Raw genomic sequence first — 25,296 nt, 5'->3', positions numbered from 1 at the left:
GAAAAATAAGTAATCTGGAGGGTTATTGTAGAGAATGCATGTCGCTCTAGAGAGTTTCAAGAAACTAGGCAGAGGAGGTGGAGTGCATCCTGCTCTTAAGGTATGGCTGAGAGGTTGTTCGAGACAGTGCTGGAACCGGTACACCCATATAAACTATTTTTATTTAACCATCTTTATTAGGGGTTTTGACATTAGCAACATAGTATCAATACAAGCAGTAATCCCACCTCAACTCCTGTAATCATACTTTGCTTTTCCGAGTCAATCAGGAGCTACAGGTTCCTCAAGTCAACAAATATAGAATAGTTCAAACAATAAAGTTAGCAGAAGTCGTACTTAGAACAACTCGAGGTGGTGGAATAGTCTCTCCAGTCTCCCGGCTTGTTAGCCCTGCGTAACTAACTCCCTAGTATAAGTTCTAGCATCTGGTAAATGTGAACGCATGGTCCACAACCTTGTTACACTATCCACTCCTCCATCTTCTGAACACGCAGGCATTGGTGAAAGAGGCCAGTACGCAAGCAACGGTCTCACCCCGGCGCGCCAAGGCCTAACTTGGGGCGCCTGCAAGCCATCTAATAGACATTCCCAATCTGCAGCAGTGGTTCTCCCATGCAGCCCTCATACCTCCTCATGCCGCAGCGTCACTGTCTAAGCACCTCCCCACTTAAGCGTCACCACGCTGCAATGGCTCACCCCGGGCAGTACTCTAGCTTTCCAGTGCATGGTGGTCAGTCTATGGACCATCAGCATCAGTAAGTCTATGAATCTGTTTGTAGCGCCCCCTGTGTGCCTGCACCTATACAGTCTCAGCATGACACACAACCTAATATTTAGTTCAGTGCGACCTGTTATTTCGGCGAGTTTGTCCGTGACTTCAAGCCGCATTACTTTGACTTTCGGGCAATTCCAGAACATGTGTGCCTTGTCCGCCCCAGGCTCCATATACTGTGGGCAGGTTGATACAGATCCAGGACAGTGGAGTCTCGCCGGAGTTAGGTAAGCCAGGGGCAGAAAGTTGTGCTGTATGTACTGGAGACCATACGTGGGTGTAGGAGTGCCCTGTCCCTTCCTTCTGCATTAAGTCTTGCCCTATGTCCCCCTTTTAGGCCCTGTGAAGTGTTATTAAGGGATCCTGTGATACATGTGAAAGATATCTCCTTAGCCTTGTTATCATGCGACTGCCTTCGCCCACGGTTTGCATGGTATAAACTGGTGTTGATCCGGTTCTGTGGCAATGATTTGCCACAGTCGATCAAGTTCAGCCACCAGCTGGCTATGTTCCAGGAAGTGCCCAGCCAGGAAACGCCGGTCATCCCTCAGCTGCTCCAAACGGACTTATGATCCATCCTGGAACGTGTACCCCAGGGTTAATCCCAGGTGCCTACTGAGGCATATTCGGCATGAGGTGCAAACTCCTCTGAAAACTACTGTGGGCTACTCGTAATGGGACACTGTCCCACCGAGAGATCACCCTCCATGGGAAGAAAGCTTCTCTCACCACCCGATGCGCATGGAACCCGGAGACCAACCCCAATTCTTCCACGTATCTTCCTGCCATCCAGCAAGTAGGGCACTGTGCCTTGAGACCCTAATGGGTGAGTAGCAGCGTTTTATAACCCCCAGATTGATTGATTGTTGATTGTCTGTAATTATGCTGCAAAGAAATAATATTCGAAATGTGGGGCTCCAAGGCCTCCTCTTTCCACCTCAAGCTGCATTTTGAACAGTTCTATTCTACACCTTCCTTTATTCCACAGGAAGCCCCTCAGAATTGCATGGAGGGTACAAAGGGTACTTCGCTTACCAGGAGATTATGGAATTAACACAAAAGGCAGAGAAGAATCAGCATTTTTGATAGTGACATTCAGCCTTGCACCAACAGTGGGAGCGTGCGCCAGAACAAAATCTGCGGATGGAGAGAGACAATGGTTTTCGTGAGGTTACCATCAATGAGGTCGTGGGTGGTGTGATAGATGTTGATGCCCAAGTAATGGAATGTGTGTGGTTCCCTTCTAAGGGGATGCGCATTGACCACGAATTGCTGCAGCGGGCCCTCCGGGTTAAAAGGAAACGAACAAGTCTTCGACCATTTCACCCCTAGTCCAAAGGCAACGCAAAACTCTGTCAATTTTCCGTTATCTTAACAGTGCCCTCCTGTATGTCCCTCATATAAACCAACACATTGTCTGCATATAGCAAGACTACTTGGATTGTCCCCTCCAGTGGTATACCCCAGGTCTGGCCCTGCTGTCTAACCCCCTGTACCAATGCTTCAATTGCCAGGGCGAATAGAAGTGGAGAAAGGGGCACTCCTGGTGGATGCCTATGCTAACTCGAAAGGTGGCCGAGGGGCACTGTCCTGTACTTACACACGCTGTAGGCTCAGAATAAAGGACCTTCCATCTATGCCCATTGTGGTTAAAGTTGCAAACATATACTCCCAGTCCACAGTGTCGAACGCTTTCTCCGAGTCCAGCACTACACATTCTACATAGGGCCATTGAGTTGGTGTCTTGCCCAACACCCGCAAGTCTGCCGATATTAAGTGTACTGGACTGACCTGGTATATATAAATCCATTTTGGTCTGGATAAACCCGGTGAGAAATCTCACTGCGATGATCTTGCTCAGTATTTTATAGTCTGTACCCAGCATAGACAGGGGCCGATAGGAAGTCCTCTCTAGGGGATCCCTTCCAGATTTTGGCAGCAAACCCAGTAATGCCTCTTGAAGTGCTGGGGGCTGTTGCCCCACAGCAAGAGGAGCCATATATAGGTCTAACAGCTTCAGGACCAGTAGGGCTTCATATGCTTTGTACAACTCGATAGGTAACCCATCCAATCCCAGGGCCTTCCTTGTGGCAGGTCCCCTGATGGCACCTCGCAGCGAGAGCAGGCATATATATTTCTAACAGCTTCAGTACCAGTAGGACTTCGTACGCTTTGTAAAACTCGATAGGTAACCCATCCAATCCTCGGGGTCTTACTTGTGGCAGCTTCCCTTATGACACCTCGGATTTCCTGCTCCGTAATGGGAGTGTTGAGTTCTTCCATCCCTACTGATTCAATGACAGGTAATGTAATCTTGCTGAGGAATTCCCAGATTTGGACTTGACGGTCTCGGGGGCCGGGATCATAGAGTGAACGATTATGGCCAGTGAACACCGTATGTATGTCAGTTTGGCTAGTGGCGAGTTGCGTCAGAGCTACTTGTATCGCGTATATGGGAGTGGTCGCCATGGCACTCTTCAATAAACATGCGAATAGTTTGCCTAGTTTGTCGTTCTCAGCATGCATCTTAGCCTGATATGCTCTTTAGTCCAGGCACCTCTGTGATTCAATAAGGAAAACATGTTGCTCTTTCACTGCAATCAGCCCTGGTTTCCCAGCAAGGTCCCCTCTTGCTGCAGTCTCAAGTGCTCCTAGTGAAGCCTCTGTTCTGACCAGATCACAGTGCAGGGCAGCTCACACGCCTTTCACTGTGTGTATGAAATGGCCCCTCAATGCTACCTTCATGGCTTCTCATTCTGTCAATCTAGCGGTAGCCGTGCCCCAATTGTCTGTTAGGTAGTGTGACAGTGCAGTAGTTGTTGAGTCCCGGAATACCGGATCCTCCAAATCAATAGGCTGTAATAACAAGGTCATTACCGGAGGAAGTGGCACCACCACGTTAGTTGGGGCTGAAGTGGGTTGTGGTCAGACAGGGTCTTCTCTAGGTATTCGGTGCTCGTAAAATGCAGCGGGGTGGCATGGTGACAGAGGATGCGGTCAAGTTGCATTGAAGCTCATGCGGCGATGAGTAACAAGAGTACTCTCTGGTGTCTGGATGTAGTACGAGGCCAGGTATCTGCCAGGAAACAACGTGTAAGCCCCTTGGATAGGTTGGTCACAGCAGCCATCACAGGGGAGGCCAGCAAGGGAGGATGTAATCTGTCCAACTGAGAGTTCAGTACACAATTAGTCTTCCCCCCATGATCCAGGATAAATGTGCCCATCTGGTCAGTATGGCAGAGAAGCTTGCCAAGAATGATTGCTGCACCACATTTGGAGCATAAATGCTTCGTAATAATAGGGGCTTACCGTTCAGCTGTCCCTCCACAAAGACATAACGCTCTTCGGGGTCTATTTTTGTTATCGTTCTTTTAAAGAGCACTGAGGGCCTCACCCATATAAGGGCCCTTTGGGCAAATCCTGAGTATGTGGTGCTATAATACTGGCCACACCATGATTTTTCTAAGCATATGTCTTCTCCTTTAGCTATGTGGGGTTCCTGAATGATTGCTATCTGGGCAGCTCTACTTTTGGTGTACTGTTGTACTGCATGTCTCTTGCGCGCTGTCCCCATTCCCCAGACATTCTATGTTAGTAAGTGCAATCTAGGTGTACTAGCCACTAACTAAGTGGGGACAAAGGGTCAGAGGTGCACTCACGGGGCATGCTGATGCACTTGGAAATAGAAATCTTTGCCTATGCCTCCGAACTAATTATGGTACTCACAGATTCATGTACGAGTAAACAATAGTTTATTAGTTTACCCAAGCAACAATTTATGTTTTTCAATTGGTATTTAATTCACACACAAGAGATATTCAAAAAGCAGACCAAAGGCTGCTGTCAACTTCATGTCTTAGCCATATACACTTCAGAAGAACAATTCGTACATATATACAGTGAAACAGCAAATAAATAACGTGTTCAACAAAAAAATGACAAAAAGTGACTTTTACCGTAAACACATTTCACCACGCACATAATTGAATGACATGGACAATTATGCCATACATAAAAACTTTTTGCAAACAAAAGAGAGAGATAAGAATGTAAATTCAAACAAGTTCTACTCCCAAAACCTGAACCTGATCTAATCAATTAAGTCACAGGAACATTGCTCATTTTTGCATCAATAACAATGGCCAACTGCCCAGTGGTGAACAGAAAGGGGGTGCCGACGCGTTTCGAATCCAGATTAATGAATTGCTGGATTCTCGTCAGGGCAGTATGATTCTAATCCGTGGGAACTTGTGATATTCTGCCCACAGTCGCTCCTATTTACATGAAAATGTCGTCTATGCCGTTCAGTTTACGCTGAACTGATCTTGGACACAATCGCACGTTGTGCCGATGTCTTACTGCATTTGGGGTTGTGCTCGTATCCTTTTTGCACAGCGGTCCGCGGTGGCAATAAATGGGGATTCTGTTTTTTAGGGCGGAACGGCCCGACACAAGCTGACTTCACAATTCGCAGTTGTTTATGGACCTCCGCTCACTTTCATCGTTGTTCAACGATGAAAGTGAGCGGAGGTCCATAAACAACTGCGAATTGTGAAGTGCAAAAAGGATACGAGCACAACCCCAAATGCAGTAAGACATCGGCACAACGTGCGATTGTGTCCAAGATCAGTTCAGCGTAAACTGAACGGCATAGACGACATTTTCATGTAAATAGGAGCGACTGTGGGCAGAATATCACAAGTTCCCACGGATTAGAATCATACTGCCCTGACGAGAATCCAGCAATTCATTAATCTGGATTCGAAACGCGTCGGCACCCCCTTTCTGTTCACCACTGGCCAGTTGGCCATTGTTATTGATGCAAAAATGAGCAATGTTCCTGTGACTTAATTGATTAGATCAGGTTCAGGTTTTGGGAGTAGAACTTGTTTGAATTTACATTCTTATCTCTCTTTTGTTTGCAAAAAGTTTTTATGTATGGCATAATTGTCCATGTCATTCAATTATGTGCGTGGTGAAATGTGTTTACGGTAAAAGTCACTTTTTGTCATTTTTTTGTTGAACACGTTATTTATTTGCTGTTTCACTGTATATATGTACGAATTGTTCTTCTGAAGTGTATATGGCTAAGACATGAAGTTGACAGCAGCCTTTGGTCTGCTTTTTGAATATCTCTTGTGTGTGAATTAAATACCAATTGAAAAACATAAATTGTTGCTTGGGTAAACTAATAAACTATTGTTTACTCGTACATGAATCTGTGAGTACCATAATTAGTTCGGAGGCATAGGCAAAGATTTCTATTTTTGAGTAGTGAGGCCCTGCCTACCCTCCTTCCCATTGGGCCCAGCCACCCTTGTTTTTTCTGATGCACTTGGAAGGCAGCGCTCTGGGCTGGTGTCAATCGCGCTGCATGGCTTGATAAAAACTAAGAACAGAACTCCAAGCTACCAATCCCAGGACAGTAGAGCAACATCTAACTGCCCAAACAAACAGTGTACATTTCCATTGGTGGGACCTCCAGTCTGCTCACAACCGTTAGCTCGCCTAGAACCAATGCATATCTGCCTAATAAGTGTGGAGGAATGGGGTATGACCCTTTTGAAGTCAATCTTTGTATTGATGTTGAAAGCCATCCAGTCTAGCCCCACTGATCCCATCTCTCGATTGTAGCATGACTATTCTATACTTGGGTGGAGGGGGATGGCCATGCAGATAGATCATCAACCTGAAGGGAGGGAGGGAGGAAGGCATAGACTCTCGATCTGAGGGGAGAGGCTGTCACACACATCTCCAGTGCAGAAGGGGGAGAAAAAAACCATTCCATGGGGCCTTCCGACATCAGACTGCAGATGGGTCAGGCAATATCATCCGCTGTCTGTGGCATGACAGCAGGTAGGACCACAGATGCAGCGCTCCTTTCTAACATGCTGGATCCTGCATCAGATGGTGTCTCTACAAGAATCTGTTGGGAAGGGGAGCATCGCGTCACTCACAGGTTGGTGCCTCCCGCTAGCGCCGACATCTGCTCTTTGCAAGCCTGGGTAAGAATAGGGGCTCCAGCAACCTCTATGTCTCCACTCTCATGGCTACGGCATCTTCGTCCACGACATGCGCCAGTCAGTGGTGTTCGTGTTGTCGGTGTATTGGATTCTGATTGTAGGAGAGTAGGATCTGCTTCTTATAGTTACCCCCACTTTTTGCTGATGTTTCTCTGTTTTTCGACTTTAGTCTGGCTGGGGCCCTGCTATCCAGGACCCCAGCCTAGCTGCTTCCTCTCTTAAATGATTGCATGTTCTTTGGGTACACCACAGATTGGATTCTGGGGTACCCTTATAAGTCCCTAGTATATGGTATCCTATACACCCAAGGCATAGGTACCCCAGAGGCCTCTCAGGAGCTGCAGCATGTATTATGCCATCCTTGAGAGACCACTCAAAATGACACAACAGGTCTGCTACAGTAGCCTGTGTAAGGTGGTGTATGCACCCCTTACTTAGATATAGATTCCCTATATCTACCTTATATTACTACACAGATAAATCGATCAGTCACCCCTATGGCAGGCCTTATCAATCCTGAAGGCAAGGTGCTGGGTTTTGTGTGAGAGGGTGCCCATGCATGAGCACAGCCCCTCTGCAGCCTTCGGAATCTATTGTCCGGGGTTGTTCTGTGATGCAGTAAGACCATGTACTCTTAAGTGCATTATAACCTCGTGGTAAATGCTAACTTTGGAATGGCTGTAAGGAAACATGTTGTGTTTGGTGTCAAACACCTTGGAATCATACCTCCTTGCCAGTACCAGAGGTATGATTCCACCCTCCTAGAGGGAGAAACATGGCCACACCGGTACACCCAGTACCAGCTTAGCAGAACCCTGGCATTACAAAATGGATGCTGCAGCCACAGACACAAGTCTGGCCTCCTGCGGCTGGACGAAACTCTGGCAGGGGAGGCCTGGATAATAGGTTTCCTGTCACAGGAAGGTGTAACCACCTCACAAACTGACTTTAGTGTATTGGGGCTGGGTGGGACCACTCCAAGAGTGCTTTGAAGTCTGCACTGGGGGCACATTTGGTGTCCCTGTGCATAGCCCAGTTCAAACCAGTTGCAGGGGCTACCAGCCCCTGTTCTGGCGTGAAACTAGACAAAGGAAATGGGTGTAGCCACCCCTCTTTCCAAACCCTCCCATAGGTGGTTCCCCAGAGTTTGTCCCACCCCTTCCTTGGGTATAAAGTAGGGACCCCTGACTACAGGACTTTAGATTTACCTGGACGAAACTCTGATACTGAATCCTGGAACTTCAAAGATCTACAAGTCGCTAGATGACAGAAGAATCTCCCATGTAGTTAAGGAGTTACTCCCCTGAGTGGCAGGCACCAAAGACGCATCTAACCAGTTTGCATCTCCGAAGCTCCTGAGGAATCTGAAGAACTTTGCAACACAGGAGGTGGGTTTCCGTGGTCTCTGAGGTCGATGTGCGTGCTCAGCAAGTCTGAGGCCGGTATCCCTCGTTTAGACAGTGCAACCCGAACCCCTGGACACTGCGACCATTCGCAGAAGCATCAGCTTTCCGACGACCGCTGAAGCTGAGCTTTGGGTTACTTGTAGCCCTGACCCCGAGCAGCAATTCCACAGAAGATTGCCGGCCTACACTCCACGACTGTTCCATGAGTCGGCCCTTTGTGCTTTCTCTCGAGGTCCCTTCACGAACCCTGGTCTGTCTACCTGTGGGTCCCTGAGAAGGCATCTCTTAAGTTTTTAATTAGGCTTCCCTGGTTGCTCCAGACGTGCCCTGACTCTCCATCACTTGGGGAGTCCCCTGGACCTTGCTGGTCCACACCAAAGCATCTTTTCTCTTCCTGCGTGGGTTGCTGATGCCAAGGCTTGCTGTGTTCAATCCGAGCACTGACGCCGCAGCACTCGACATCCTTCGTGGGACAGCTCGAATCCAGCCCCTGGTCGTCGTCGACGCCTCCTGGTCCTCGTGGCTGCAGAGTCAAGCTTCACCTCTTCGCATCTGAAGCACCCGACATCGGTGGGCATTCGTTTATTGTGCCCCTAGTCACTGGCTAGTGACCCAGACTCTGTCCCCTCTGCTTTCAGGTTCTTCACATCCTAGATCCAGGCTTGGATCTCTCCGGGCACTTTCCTTCTTCCCGGCAGCAGCACTTTGCAGCAGGTCGCCATTGAAAACGACAACGCGACCGGACACCATTTGACACCTATGCACCCGGCTTCCCTGGGTGAGGTAACTCGAGTACTTTGGTGCTCCCGTGGATGTTGGGCCTTGAACCCCTTAAGTCTAAAGGGGTTTGCTCAAAGTCCTCTCCTAAGTATCCTTTATCTTTAAAATTCCAACCGCGACTTTCACCATAGAAGCTAACGGAGCTTGCGGCCATGTTCTCACACTGCACTGTGTCAGTGTTAGTAATAAATTCCCCGTGGGTCCCCTGTGTCACTGCCTTGGGTGGTTCCTTGGGGGTCCAGCGATTCTACGTGCTCTAGGCACTGTGTCTAGTCAAGTCGTGGTTCTTATACCACTTTCTTACTGTATGGTTTGATCTCCCCCTGGGGCCCATTGTATATTGTGCTATTTACTGAAGTTCTATCTTGTACATATGGTGTATTTTGCTAGATAATCTCATAAAGAGATTACTAGAGAGTTAGTAATAAATACCTATATTTTATATATATCTTGTGTGGTTCTCCTTTCATTTAGACATTCAAGAGGTTATAACCTGGTAAACCAAGCTGCTTTACACTCCTTCAAGACTTAGTCTGAAGGCTGCTCTCCATAGCTTCCACTAGGATAGCTTTCAATAAAAGTTGTCTTTAAGCCTATCATCAATAAGGGTTTTTTGGACTGGTGCAAGGTGCCCACTATAACTAGTGGGCAGCATATCCCAGGCCAACTTCCCACACTGATGATTCATAGCGTCGCTGTTCTTTCTAGTCTCATGTGTCTACAGGTTAAGTGAAGAAGCAGCTGGAATGGTTCACCATGATCTTCAACTTGGCCAGAAACAACAATGAGTAAGTAAGACCAGCTGGCCATAGCTTTGTCTTCCCTCGCAGGAACAAAGCTCTGCGGCGCTGCACAGCCAGGTTGTAATCCGGGAATATAAATATATACGTGCATTGTCATTAGCAAGAGGGCCCTTGATGTATGCATCCTGCAATATGGTCTCTTTATTTCTGTTGTTCATCAATCTGGCCACAACCTGCCTCAAAAGGTGCTCCTGGCAGCGGCCGCCTCACCAGCACCCAGTAGGCCCCCTCCACCAGGTAATGAGGCGATACTGACTGTGCCAACCATACTTTGAAGAACGCCACTGGGTCCGATCATTTTGCACCTTCAGGAAAGCCAACGGTATGGATATTGTTGAGGCGCAATCACCCTTCTGAGTCCTCTGCTCTGTTTTCCTGTTTGTAGACTTCAGTTAAGAAGCTTTTGATCCTCCCTTTAAGATCTGTCATTGCAGGTCAAAGCATGTCGAGCGTTCTCTTGGCCTGTGTGATGCATGCAGTAAGCTTTCTCTGATTGTCTCGTGGCCAGTCAAGTTCCACTGAACCAATATCTACTCTTCCTCCCAGATCCTGCCTAGTGTTGGCAATTTCTTCTAGGATTTAGTCTAATTTGGCGTCTGCCGGATCCATCACCAGTCCAGTTTATGATGCAGCAGTGCAGTCTGAGCCATGGTTCCCGGCGTCCAGACGCCCCAAAGGGCGGGAGCTCCCTGCTCTTCGCCGCCCCATGCAGGATATGTGCATCGTCCTCCATCTAGTTGCTTCGTACAGACCATGAGGGCTTAGAAGAGAAAAGAAAAGGGGGTGAAAGCACATCCACTCCCTAAGTTCGTATGGACCTACCTTTCCCCTGGACTTATCTCCAGGGCTGTTCACCTGGGGAGCACATTCAGTCCAAACTGCACGAGAACCCACGCTGTCTGAACCCGAAGGGGCAAAGTGGCTGAGAATTCTGCATGGGTAGGTTAGATCTCCTCTGTGTCAAGGTCTGGACCCGCCTCATCCCTCAGGCTGGTAGAATGTCACTCCCATTACCCAAAGGGGGCACAAGCAGCTAGAACGCCCTCTAACAAGGGCCATTCTCAGGCAGGTCTACTTCATCCATCCGACTGTTGCCTGTTTCCTGCTGTTGTCCTTCCTCTGCACAATAGAACCCCAATACAGTCAAAAGTTTGGCTTGGACGACTAGTCTCCGTCACTGCGCCTGCACATCCTGGACGTGCCTCAACCCTCAAGCCTTTATATGACTATCCCTTGTCTGTAAGGAGGGCACCAGCAGTCCCACAGTGCTTCCAATCAAGGGCTAGTGTCCGTCACTGTGCCTGCGCATCCGGGACGTGCCTCAACCCTTTATATGGCTATCGCTTGATTGTAAGGGGGGCACAAGCAGCCCCACAGCGCTTCCAATCAAGGGCTAGGCCCCGGGTAGGGGACCATCCCTTCAATCTGGGAGGAACACATGCGCAACAATAGACTCTGGCCAGGGTGAACCTTGGGTGGGCCCGCTGGGCAGAGTCGACTCAGCTCCACCCTCATGGGAGTTGCGCTTGTCTTCTGATGCCTACCCTCTTGAACAGTTCGCTGCAGTCCATGCTGTGAATGGGAGGAAAGTCCCTCAGCCTCATAGGCCTTTTGCCATTGTCGGGGGATGTGGTGTGCTCTCACCTGGGTTACCCCCTTCCGCCCTCTATGGTCTTAGGAGGGCTGCACATCAGAATTTTTATGTCGCCCCCATTCACCAGTACAACCTCCGGCGTGTTAGTCCTCATCTGGATGGGGTGTCCTTCAATCAACATCTGATGGTCCTTTCGATCTCATGCTTAGCGTGGGGTAGCAATCATCTGACTCAACGGGGGGTGGGTGTGTGAAGAGCTAAAGTCCACCTAGGAAGGGGAAGCATCCAATCTCTCTTGAGGCACTGCACCCTCCAGGGGCCTACCCCGCTTGGGTCCAGCAATCTTGCAGTCCTTGTGATCCTGGCCTGATGCAGGACACCTGACTGTCCTTGTGTCGTTACAACCCTCCCTTTTCTTCAGTGCCCCACGGGCAGTGAGGCTTTCGGTAAGGCCGGTGGCTGGATGGGGCCAGATTGTGGGCCGTCCAACGAAGCGGCTCTCAGTCATGTTCGCTACTCGCCATGGTTGGTTACGCCCCCTACACCCATATATACTATACCACATTTATGTACAGACAAAGGTGGGCACAGAAGAAGTGTGTGCAGTCGCAAAGAGTACAGTTTTGTAATGTAGCACTTTCCTGCCAATTTTCAGGTTGGTCGAGTTAGTTGATACTCCATTTATTTTGTATGTTGGACAAGGGTGGCGGTTGAGTTGTCTCTGTGCAGCACTATGTAGCAGTAACTTTTGTTTAGTGAAGTATGGGAATGGTGTGTTAGTGATCGTCTAACAGGCCACATAAACAACTGTGACTCAATTGGCTCTCATGCTTGAATTTGAAAAAAGCTAAGTCGCATTGGTTTTCTGATTTCTAAATGCATTGGATCCTTAGTTTCTTAGGGAGCTTGTTCCAGGATTTTTATGCCAAAACTGGTGGTTTAGTGTACTAATGCATCTACTGCAGGAATCTGTGTTTGACCTCATAGTTACAGGTTCAAATCTTTGCAGGTTCACTCAGCCTTTCATCCTTCGGAGATCGATAAAATGAGTACTGTTAAGTTGGGTAAAAATAAACGTCTATTATTTATCGCCAATATACTGTTCTGATGGAAAATTTGGTTCACAAGTATACAATGTGTGTTGAGTGCACAAAGTGTGTAACATTATCTTCTGTTTGCATAGAGGTGGCGCTCTCACCAACTATGTCACCAGACTTATTGACTTTGTCAATGCTTGTTTCACTAAAGTCAGGAACACTGAACAAAGGTATGTATTAAGTCAGACCTCGGCAAGTGGTCTGCAAATTTGGGAACAAGCTCAAACCCATGCATTTATGACCAACCTTAAAGATTGAAATATTAGAACTGGAACATGACTGACGACTGAATACGTGTGATGTGTTGTTGATGGTAAACAGCCTTTACAACAAGGTTTTTACCACGTTGTACCTTTACCACACATTTTTTACCACGTATGTTTTTAAAACGCATATGCTTTTACAACGTATGCCTTTATCACGCATTTAAGGTAAGTTCGGGGGTGAGTGGGGTCTCCCCCCACAAATAAGTTTTTTCTATATATAAACAATGCGTGGTAAAGGCATACGTTGTAAAAGCATATGCGATCTAAAAAAATGCGGGGTAAAACGTGTGATAAAGGCATGCAGTGTATTTCCCTGCGTTGTTCTGTCATACAACCGTTGATGATGCCAATGCTATACTTTGAGAAGGCACTCTGGTGAAAGTTGAATAAAACAGCAAAGATAGAACAGAACATTGGCATCTGTAGTGTTTTCTATAACCCTGTGTTGTATGATTATGTTGTATTAGTACATTTACATAGTGCTTCCTACCCCTCTGTGGGATGGTGACATACTTGCCTACATGGAAGCACGCAACACAGTGTAGGGTGTGTGGTTGGAATTGCGCTGACTTTGTTTTGATCCTATGTGGGAATTGTTTTCATGCCATGTGCGATGACCACCAAGGTGTGGTTGTCGTGTTATGGGACGCAGTGCTTAGCAGTGTGATGGATGAAGAGGTGTGAGAGAGGTACAGTTTATGGTTTTCAGTAAGCAGGGAGCTTTGAACAGCTCTCCAAGTCCCTTTATGGTATTTTTATGATCATATTCGACTTAGTTGGTTACAGTACTAGGTTGTCCGTCCTGATATCTTTTGTTTTAAGGTTATATCCCTGAACAGGCATAGATTGAAGGGAGAAATGGTGGTTGGGAGAGCTGCTGAGATGGACTTTTATATCATCACATATCTGATTGTCATTGGGAGAAGTCAAGAAGCGGTCATAGGATGTAGCTTGTTGGGACCTGCAGTTGTGAACTACATTAAATCTAATGGCTAGTAGTGTGATAGCATGGGTTGTTTATTGCTGTGGAATGGTACAGTATTGGGTCCGCGACATGACCTGTAGCAGATTTGTCTAATGTCTTACTGTGCTGTCTTTATGTACTACAGTCTGACCACTGGGTATTATTATTTTTCGTGTGGGCCAGGAGGGATATGCTTTGTAAGGGAATTTATAGCACGCTTGCTATCCATGACCAGGCGTTGAAGCGCTTTACACAGGGCACCAGGCTTTTTTCAGAACCCAAGGTTAGTGGTTTCTTTAAAAAAACTATGTTTACCAACATAAAAGTGCTGGAATCTGCACCAGGCCGAACGGTTTGTACTCTCTTGCTCGCGGTACACCTGACTCCCCGAAAGGTTGCCGCACTTTTCCAGGTGACAAGCGTAAAAGAGCCTGCATTTTCTGTGTGTACTAAGCGCCTTCTTAAAAACAAGCTTGGCAAAGCCAGTAAGTTTGATGCGTGCACTCCAGCGCCGACAAAAGCAATACAAAAATCCTACTGCACTGCAAACCAACTAAAAATAGCTTCCTTTGTGAATAAAAGTCACAGATGTGATAACTAATTAAATGTGTAATGTGTGTACTTTTGAGATATAAAACAGCCCTCATGCATTGATTGGATGTACCAGTCCAGCTCCATTGAAGTCAATGGAAAGATGGTGAGCCTGAAATACTGGTTGGCTGATGTCAGGTGTGATTGACATGTCTCCTGCCAGTGGCTGAAGGTTACAGAACGAAAGGAGCCAATAGCTGAAGGATGATGAACCGAAGCCCCATAGAATATGTATGTGTTCACCATGAATTGCGCGAGCGTCTTTACAAGTCAACCTAATAGTCCGCAATCTAATTATTACGTTTTTTGTCTTTGGCAGTTTTCGGTTATAGCGTCTGTGTAAATAATCTCTCTTAGCAAAGACCGCCAATTCTCTTCTGTTTGCTGCTTAATAACCGTGAGTAAACTAACTAAAAGGAATGAAAATATACAGTTCTGAATTCATTCAGCAGATGGAATCCTTGGACCCACACTCCAACTCTGGTATAGCTTCGAGACTGTTCCTCCCATCGTTAAACGTTGCTAAAATCTACTCCGTGTAGTATTCTAAGTCATATTCTGCAAGAAAATAATGTTAATTTTTCTGTCATACGCTGTATTCACAGCGCCCGGAACATCGTTTATTTAGTACTGCTTATTAGACGCTCAGAACGGCACCAGCCTCCATTAGACTCTAACTGAACCCTATTAAACAGTCGTAATCAGTCACAGAAGGGTGGAAAACGTCACTAGTGAATAGACCTGTTAAGTACAAAAGGAAATAATTAGGTTTGATGGGCACTCAGCCAGCTCTCACGGGTAATGAAGGCTTAGAAAAGAGAAAGTCCTTAGCAAACCGTTCCTCCTGACACCTACGCCCCACCCACCCCCCAAAAAAAAATAAGATGCACAATGTAAAGTGGCACATTCAGATTCAACAGCAAAAGTCATGGCAGTGTGAAAAATAGCCAGACATCTTGGTTCCGTGAATGGTTCTATTAGTGGAGTGGTGTGGCTCACTGGTTAGAGGCGGCAGACCTGTAAGCAGAGAACGGCCCGGGACCAGGGTTCAATTCCCGACGCGGCAGGGTCTTGGACCAGGGTCAACGGACTTGATAATTCTCGCCTCGCCTCAGTGCCTACTCTAACCAGGGAACACACTCGGTAACTCTGGGCATTAAGCTTGCCTCATCTCTACAACGGCCCCCCACAGATGCCGGGGATGCCTGGTTTCACCCTGGAGATACCCAGAAAGGGACCATCTCACAGGGAAAACCAGGACGGGTTCCCCAGCGGTCTACAGCGCCAGGACACTCGGGTAGAGTAACAGTGCGCTTTACAAGTATCCCACATTTACATTTACATGTAATTGTAGGGTACAAGAGTGACTGTTGCATGGTTAGGTATGCTTTTGTAGGGTAGTTGGCTGGTGATGTTGGGGTTGAACTGTGCTGGGGCTAGAGGGTGGTGATGTGGCATTAGTAGTTGGGCAGTATGAGTTGGCACACTGATGACGTAGGTAGGGTGGTGCTGGATGTGATTTTGCCATACTGGCGAAGCTAATCAAGGGTTGGGGCAATAGTGCGGTACGGTGTGGTGTAGTGTGATGATGATGGATGGGGGTGCTATAAAGGTGATAGTGCACCGGTGGTTACAGTGCAGTAGTGTGGTTCTAAGATGGTTCTGCATTGTTGTTGGGTGGTAGTGCGGCTCAAAGATGGAAGATGGTCCCAGGGGTGATGATGTATTTCCAGTGAGTGGTGATGCAAGGGTGTGGAAGTATTGGTGGGGTGGACCGTAGTGAGGCAGTGAAAAATGAATGTCCTTTAAGGTGCTTTTGTGGGATTAGGGGTGGTAGTGTAGAGTGATGGGGTTGTATTTGTGGTACCCTGTGTTGATAGTTCAGTGGTTTGGGTTTATAATGCAGTACCCTGGGTAGGTGGGTTGCCTGGGATCACCACCAAAGTGACAATATTACAAAATCCTGACAAATGTCAGTTTTACAAAGACAACCCTAGACTACAATTTATGCTATAAACTTAATAAAATGAACAGCTGACAGAAAGAGGAATTCAAGCAAAATGCATGCTTGTTGTATGGATATAGTACATTCCCTCTACCACCACTTTTGTTGCTGTGTAGCTAGGTTTGCACTGTCTACTTAGATCCCTTTACAGATTCCACAACAGGGTGATTAGTAATACTTTACAAAAACACTGAAGAAAATAAAAATAAACACCTACATCCATTCATAGTGAATTCACCCAAATTAAACACTGCATGTGGTTGGGGTGTTTAAGTAGAACACGGAGACTAAATTATAAAGAAAGAGGGAGTCCACAGAAGTTGGATTAACCTTAGATCTTAGATGCAAGGTGAGGCTGAAAAAAATGGCATAATCGTTAGCTTTTATACATGAAAGTTACGTCTTTTTCAATTGATTTATTTCAACCCCTTGGTATTATCCTGGAACAAATACTTCAGTTTGATTTAAAAGTACTGGAACACAGAATCAGAAAAAATTAATGCGATCCTCCCAGCTTTCCAAAGCCGGATGTCGTTATATGTTTTTTATAGTAGGGATTTTTTGTTTTCATTATATAGCAGCAATAGACTATCTCTTTATTTAATGGAGTTGTAAGTGGTTCCCTTGTCTTCCATTAGTGCTGAAATTTACCTGCCAGCGAAAACGCGAAATGAAAAGAAATGGTCAAAACATATCATAGTGCACTTCTGAATGAAAAGGTCCAATATTTAGAAGTTAAAATCATTGCAATAGCCTATTAAGCTCTCAATCCTGATACAAAACGTCTAATTAACCCACTTTTAGATCGCACCACGGGGGATACTGCGCAATTCAGTGCCACACGTAGTATCGGCCTATGCAGATGATATAATATTATACGTCAGGGACATGACGGGCAGCCTAGATCCTATGCCTGAAATCTTTGAAACTTTCCGAGCAATATCAGGCCTTGCTATAAATGAAACTAAATCATACGGCTACTGCTTTGCTGATGCTTCAGGTGATACCCAGTTACAGTTTCCCCCGCATAGGTTCCAGATGGTGCCCTCGACATTTAAATACTTAGGGATGCAAATATACCGCGACACGCAAGACCTCCTAGACGGTAACCTGGGTAGGGCGCTTGCAACCCTTAAAGCACAAGTACAGTTTTGGAATACCCTGCCACTGTCAATAGCAGGAAGGGTGGCAATTACCAAGATGGTGGTCCTACCCCGAATGGTTTACTTCTTGACGAACCTCCCGCTCCTCGTACCGATGAGCACCTTTAAATTACTGAACACATTGTTGACGGAACTGGTATGGGGATCGGGAAGACGACGTATAAGTCTCGCTAAGTTACAATTGCCAACATCTCAGGGCGGTATGGGGGTCCCAGACATGACCGCATATAGCTACGCCTGCCAACTCCAATGGCTGGCCTACTGGCTGGCGGGCCGTAACCTCCATGAGCTAGACATGACCACGGCCGATAGGGACTGCGGCATCATACACCGCCTACTGCTACCGAATGTCAGGATACCCAGATCGACGCCACACCTATTACGTCTTGCAATCAGGTGCTGGAAGAAAGCTGTCAAATATGCGAGTGCGACAACCTCTTTCGCGCCCACAATACCCTTGCTAGGACTTCCCCTTGGGACAGGGAAACTGACGGAGCGCGAGCTCCGAACATGGCATGACGCTGGTGTTATGCAAATAGGTGACTTTTTTACGGACGGTAATCTCATGAAACACGTGGACTTCGCACGAGCGCACCTGACCCCTGAAGCATTGTTTTTAATGCATGCGCGAGTGACACACTACATTACCACGACTTGGGCATGGGACGGCACAGAGCCACCTACGAACCCACTACTCACCATGCAATATTTAATGGGGACCGGCAGCCACTTAACGAAATGATTGACGTATGGCATACGAACTGGAAGGGCGACCTCCCTACAACCCACCCGGGAGCGCTGGGAACAAGATATAGGACGGGCGCTCCGAGACAAGGAATGGGAAAAGGTATTGAAATTCCCCAAAAAGGTGTCACGAAACCCTAAATTTAAATTCATTCAACTAATGATTATGCATAGGGCGTACCTTACCCCCCACCGACTGCACATTATGTTGCCGGAAGCGGCGGACAGGTGCCCCCGATGCATGGCTGTGGACGCTGGCCTCCTGCACATGTTGTGGGACTGCCCCAGACTGGGTCATTACTGGGGGACAATACACAAGGCTCTGACAGCGATCACACCCGCTAGACCTTACTCCTCCCTGACATACTGTATACTAGGTCTGAGCCCCACCGAAAGGAAGAAAAGCACCACCACACGTTTCGTAGATCTGGCCCTCCTCTTGGCTAAAATAACGATAAAGATGAGGTGGAAATCCACTAGGCCACTTGACCCTGGTGACTGGCATGGGGAGGTGCTACGATGGGGGAAAGCAGAAGGAACCGAACTGCAGAGAGAGGAGCGTAGAGGCCTCCGTAAAATGCACATCTCAATGGAATGGCAAGCCATACTCATAGGATTTGAAGCATGTGATGTCACTGTATTGGCATAGGCAAACGCTGCTAGTATGATGGTTATGATGTATAACGAATGCAAAACCTAGGACCTCCCCCGCTCCCATCTCTCTCTCCCCCCCCCCCCCAACCCTCCCCCCCACCTGATTGAAATGGAAGCACACTGAAGGGTGCAGTAGTTGAGAAACTCGGAGGAAGTTAATACTGAAGACAGGAGTGTTGGAGGTAGGAGGAACAGAGGATATTACTGTAATGTATAGAAATGACCCAGTACAATGAGAAACACACGGACGATTTGATTAAGTGTAAGGGAAGTTGCGGGAGGGGGTTTAAGAATTATAAGGGATGTTATGAAAAAGAAAACTGCAATGTTATGTATACTCAGATTTATGTGCACAGTACAGACTATATTGCACGACGTAACGAAAACAAATGCTGTAATGCTGAGATAATTACTGCAGAAAATAAAAATATTTAAAAAAAAAAAACACTTTTAGATTGCAACTCGGAATAAGAAACAGAAGCCCAAGTCCATGTCAATGAGATAGTTGTCTTCTTTCAGACAAAGTCATGGAAACAAGGGAGGGCACTGGGCAAACTGCTAAAACTGATGTAAATTTAAATGCACTGTCCATTGGAATCGCTAAGACAGACATATCTAGCTGTGTCCCCTGCTTTCGGTTCCACCCAGGAAGTCTATTGGTTACACAAGATGCGTTAATAACAGTGAAGCCAGCGGATAATAATTATGATATGGTGTAGGTTGGGCCCTAGCAGCGTACTCAGAACTATTTGTTCCAGTTTTGGGGGGAATTAATAATGCTTGTTTAATCCAGGGAACGGTGACAGCAACCATTAATTCAGCTATTTTACCCCTCTCCTGGAAAAATCATCTCTTGATTTCAAGGACCTTCAAAACCGTAGGCCGATAGAAATTGACTGGTCACAAGCTAACGATGGGCAGTTCCGCAAACTCACCATGATACCAAAGTGTTTTGATCCAGCACTGCCACACTTCCGTCCCTGCCGCGGTACAGATATTAGTATTGCTAAGTGTAGTCAACCGTTTCTGGCTTATCGCTAGCAATACTGTTTCTGTTGGGTTTGTCCAATATTTTGATTATCCTATCCCAGTTTCATGTTTGCTTTTTACTGATGGGGTAGGGATAAACTGAAATGTTCTTGTCTTTTGACCGAGCCTTCTCCAGGGTATGAATGGGTTATTATCTTTTTGTGACCTATTTAATCTTATTGTCCACCTCTATCCTCCTGCCTTTTTAATATCAATATGACATCTATATTGAGTATGACCAGTAGGTGGAATCTACAGATTCAGAATACAAATCTTTGTGTTAAGAAGTTCATTTAAATATAAATTATAGATTTGAAAAGCGGGCTTGTGAATGCAGAAATTCTGTCCGTGAGGAGGAATTGCTACACTTGCCAATTCTGCATGTGGTAATTTTACACATTTAGAAACCACAATACATCTAAAACTCTTGCAGATTTCTTGGAGCACCCTCAGGGTCGCTGAGAAACCCTAAAAAGTAGAAAATCCATTCTGAACCTAGTATTCATTTTACAGAATTAGATTTCTGACTTTACACAGAGTCTTTGTGAATTGGTCTTGTTTGAGGTTTTGAAAAACTTTGCTGTTACTTGATTTTGGCATTCGCATAACTGGTAGATTTTCAGTGAATACCATGTGTGTGAATATATCATAAAACCTGTACATTTACTGCATATTCTTCAGCATAGGACCTTTCATAGATTGACATACTTGAATTATTCCCCATCACCAGGCTGTGAATTCTATGTTTTTTGGGAAGCAACTTGCTCTCATGAAATGTTTATCAGCTTGTGACAAAAGGGAGCAAGGATGAGGAGAGGGCTTTTGTGGTGGACGTTTTCATCAGAGTTGTTAAGATACAAATGCAATGAAAATCTTCATCTGCAGAACTAAAAGAGGCACATATTTTTTTTCCACCCTGCTAATTATACAACGTAAGCTGATGGTGAATAGGAAAAGTTTGAATGTTTTCAAAGAATAAATGAGAATAGGTTGCAGTGTTTGAAATGTTCTTTTTAATGGAGGGTTTAGGAGTAAATATGTCTCAAAACCTCCTTCCTGTTGCATTTACTGTTTACTTATAAAACGTATGACACTCTCTTTGCTTTGCTTTTCTTAAGTATACTTTTTATTTCCCAAAACCTCTAGGTGATTATGGAGGTTGGTGGACTCCCACTGGAACTGTGGCGTCTGATACTTGCCTACCTACCTCTACCGGAACTTGGTCGCTGCAGTTGGGTTTGTAGGTCTTGGCGTGAGCTTGTCCTCAGCCTGGATAACACAAGATGGCGACAGCTGTGCCTGGGTTGCATAGAGTGTCGGCATCCAAACTGGCCAAACCAACCAGATGTTGAGCCTCAGTCCTGGAGGGAAGCCTTCAAGCAGCACTATGTAGCAGCCAAGACATGGTCCAAAAATACACATGACTTGGAATCCTCCAACTGTTTTTATTTGTTCCGGAGGAAAAAAGACAGGCGGATTATATTTGTTGGGTCTGGTTGCGAGTATGAGACCCTGAGGAGTGCCTTGGCTTCAGCCAACATATATGATCGAATCATGCTGTTGCCTGGGGTTTATGAAGAGCAAAATGAACTTGCTGTGAAGGTACCTGTGGAGATTGTGGGCAAGGGGAAACTTGGAGATGTGGCATTGCTGGTGTGCATTGACCAGCAGTGTCCAACAACCCGGCTATGCAATTTGGTCTTCATGCCAGCTTGGTTCACACCAATTGTGTATAAGGTGGGTATACATTGTCCTTTTAATATGACCATCCTTTCAATGCAAAACAGTATTGAGGACTAATATTCCTTCAGACTTCATTTGCACCCTTTGTTTGAGTTCAAGTTCATTACAAAAAGTATTAAAGGAACTGCTCAATTTGAAGTATTGGTGACTTAGAATGCTTATTCAGTGAATGAAACATAATGATTTGTTTTCTGTTAAGTGAGTGTTCCTTAGGTAAGTGAAGTTATTGTTGTACTGTTTTCTTTAATATGTAAGATGGATATAATTTCAATGCACAGGGTAGTCCAGGTGAGAGCGCTAGTTCAGTTGTTTGACATTAGAACATCTGTCTTCAAAGATTTTACATGAATATGATTTTGCGATTCATGAAGTTTAACCCAGCGAGAAATCTGGAATTACCTTCTGGAAAGAAACATCACTGACCTATATATTTACCTTTTTTTTTTAATGCCCCAAAATGTCACTATGGTGGTAATAATCTAAGTTAAGGAGTTCCCAAATTATCAAGTGTCCCTTAATCTTCCTTACTTCAAAATCTCTCAGTTGACAATTTGAGTAAACAAAATTTCTATGTGGCATGCTCGGCCGGAGAAGCCAACCTATGGGGCTCTTAAACAAGAGTTTTCACACTTGAATAACACAGCTTATGTGGCTATTATCCGAAAGCAAACTTTATGTATTCTTTGGAGCTAGGTGGAGACTTGGAACAAAGGACATCACTAGTCAATAAAATATATCAATAAGGATTGATGAAGTCCTACGAGAGATGTCTTTCTCTAGTCTTGTATTCTAGACTATTGAAGGGCATTAGTTAAGTAAAGACCAATGAGTATGCGTTTGAAAATAAAATATCCTTCGAAATTGCTTCAACTGAAATACATTTTCCCAAAATGTAGATGAACATGAATCTCAAAAAAATTTACTCCAGGCCTAATGGCATGTTAACATAGTTCTCACAAACTGTGGCATGACTCCCAGCCAGAGTGTCAAGATAAAAATGTATTCCATTCTATTTATTTTTAAAGTTTTATATTTGTGCAAATAAGGTCATTGTAGCATAGCACATTATTATTTGCCGTAGAAAGGCTATACATAAAAATTATTTGAAAGTTATATAGAAATTTCAGGACAGCTGACAGGAGAAAGAAGATACATTGTTTTACATTTCCAAAAATTATTTAATGTATCAAAACTTCTAATGCCGTTTGCAATTCTTTTGCAATTTTCTAAATCTGCAGTCAATCTTGAGGGTGCGTAATTTGAACAGATTTATTTAGAATCGCGTGTCATTTAAACTTTTTAAATAGAGTGGTAGGATTTCTCGAACTGGTGCATTTTTCTGATTAATATTTGAAACCACAGATTTGTGGTGCAGCAGCCAGAGCTGCTGACTTTGGAGCTGGGGATCCTGGTTAGAGTCTCGGCATCAGCGCAACATCCTATGATTCTGGACAAATCACTTAGGGCCAGATGTAGGTAGGCTTTTACCGGGTGGTAACGGCCGAATTCGGCCGTTACCACCCGGTAAAAGCAATTTGACATGTAGGGCCCTGTAATTTACAGACTCGGTAAATTTACCGGTAGGTAAATTTACCGAGTATGTAAAATACCGAGTCGGTATCATTACTGATTCCGGACAATTGGTATGTAGGTGGGACTCTTCTGAGTCCCACAAGCAGTACCACATCGGTATTTTACCATCAAATACTACTTGATGGTAAAATACCGTTTCTGGTGTGCATGCACATGTGTGCATGCACACCTATGCCATATGACAGGCAGACCTGCCCTTAGGGCAGGTATGCCTGCCACATGGCACCCGAGCCTCTTTTGGGGGTGCCAGAGGGTGTCAAAGTGACACCCCCTGCACCCTTGTGACAGTCGGTATTTTCCGATGTGGTAAATACCGACCGGTATATGCCCAATCAATCCTATGGGCTTCAAAGCCCATAGGAATGCATGGGCATTAACTGGTCGGTATTTACCACATCGGAAATTACCGACTGTTTCCGATTCGGTAATTGCACATCTGCAATTACCTACATCTCGGTATTTTTATTTTCCGACCTCTTAAATACCGAGTCGGTGTGACTCGGTATTTAAGAGGTCGGTAAATAAAAATTACCTACATCTGGCCCCTAATCTCTCCGTGTCCATGGACAGCGCCTGGAGACTCTCATGGGTGATAAGCCGCGCTATATAAACCTACAAACTAACTCAACTTACCTCAATTTACAATACTCCTCAGGTGCCATATTAGATTGGGAAACGTTTCTCCAGGAATGCTCCTGCAGGCCATTAGGTGGCACAATGCTATAGCTCCATACCGCCCTGGAAGGGTTGGTGGAGCGGACCTCAGCTGCTTTCTTTCTGCGCTTCACAGAAAGAATCCAGAGCTCCGTTTCCAATTTTGTTTGTCTTTCGACGACCTTTAAACTAAATCCAGTGTTATCTGAAACAATGTCCCCTCCTAAAACAACACAGTTAATGCCATGACTGTAGAAAGCAGAAGATGGTCACAAACCTGTGCTAGGTGTCTCTCGAAGACGTATGACAAGTGCGCCGTCATACACCCAAAGTTGATCCGGGAAGCAAAACTGTACGTCAGCAAACACAGGACATCTTTGCAGATCTCGCATAAGCCCTGCTCCTGTTCCAAGTCGAGGGAGCGTATTGTCTCCCAAGGTTGCGACCACTTGAGTTTTACTGGTCAGAATCCTCCGTTAAGCCGAAGTCCACACATAAACACAAGAAAGCAAAGCGAGCAACATGATCCCGCCACTCTCTAACTAGAAGGCGCAAGGTTGTTACATGTCAGTCAGTCTCCCTCCAATTGCGGAGCTGATTGCTCAGTTGGCCTTGTACGCCCCAGGTCTCCCACAGTGCCCGTCAGCCCGTAGGAGGCTGGGCTGGGCCACCTCTCTTGATTTCGCGGCAGATTCTGCAGTGTAGGGGGCAGTGTCCTTGGACTACTCAGGAACTTGGCGAAGACCTGAATCCTTATCAACGGAAACGAGGCAACAAGGTAAGCCCGTGGGGCGCTTGGTTACTGTGGACTGTGTGCAGCTAAAGAGGAAGGAGGCTAATAGATGTTTTCAGTTCTCCCTCCTCCCGCCTCGCAGATTGCTTGCAGGCACTGACTCCTTGACCTTTTCCTTTTATCCCGGTCACCTGTTGTACTAACCTCTAATCTACTGGGGAGGCCATCCTTTGATACAGTCCATCATGGAGACCCCAACAAGTTTTGTTTTTTGTGACTTTGCCTTGCTAGGCTAAATATTCGTTCCTCAACTAGTCTGGCCTCATGGGGAAACCAAAGATCACCACAACAACTCAAGTGTTCCCCCAAACACAACCATGGACTGCTTTCTGGAGGGAGCAGCGTGGGTCCTCGGCAAGGAAATTGAGCTGGTAGCTAGGCGCCTCTCTCGCTTTCCAGTAAACCATCTGTGCACCCGCTCCAACATTCCGATAGTAGGTTAGGCCTCATTGTTAAGCACTATGGAACTAGAAGAATCAACAACATCACTGCCGCCTCCCGCTGGTCAAAGCAAAAGTTCTGAAACCCTGGAGGGGATCTAACAAGGCATGTCCAGCTCCTGTCTTTTTGCCCGAACATGGGCCGCTGGCTACCAATCCTGAAGTGGCAACAGCAGTTTCCC

The 25,296-nt window shown here is 45.9% G+C and overlaps 1 protein-coding gene across 1 annotated transcript in view; it reads left to right on the top strand.

The window, feature by feature from the left end:
- FBXO10 (F-box protein 10) overlaps nt 1–25,296 on the top strand; it is a 649,798-nt gene that overhangs the window by 30,260 nt on the left and 594,242 nt on the right. The window contains exon 2 of the mRNA XM_078676241.1: nt 21,038–21,628. Coding sequence (XP_078532367.1) covers nt 21,044–21,628 — 585 coding nt within the window. The 5' untranslated portion in view covers nt 21,038–21,043. The remainder of the gene's footprint in view (nt 1–21,037; nt 21,629–25,296) is intronic.

The sequence above is a fragment of the Lissotriton helveticus genome, chromosome 2_1 (assembly GCF_964261635.1).
Source record: "Lissotriton helveticus chromosome 2_1, aLisHel1.1, whole genome shotgun sequence".
Classification (NCBI taxonomy): Eukaryota; Metazoa; Chordata; class Amphibia; order Caudata; family Salamandridae; genus Lissotriton; species Lissotriton helveticus.
Note: the sequence above shows the minus strand (reverse complement) of the source record. Positions and strands in the feature narration are given on the sequence as shown.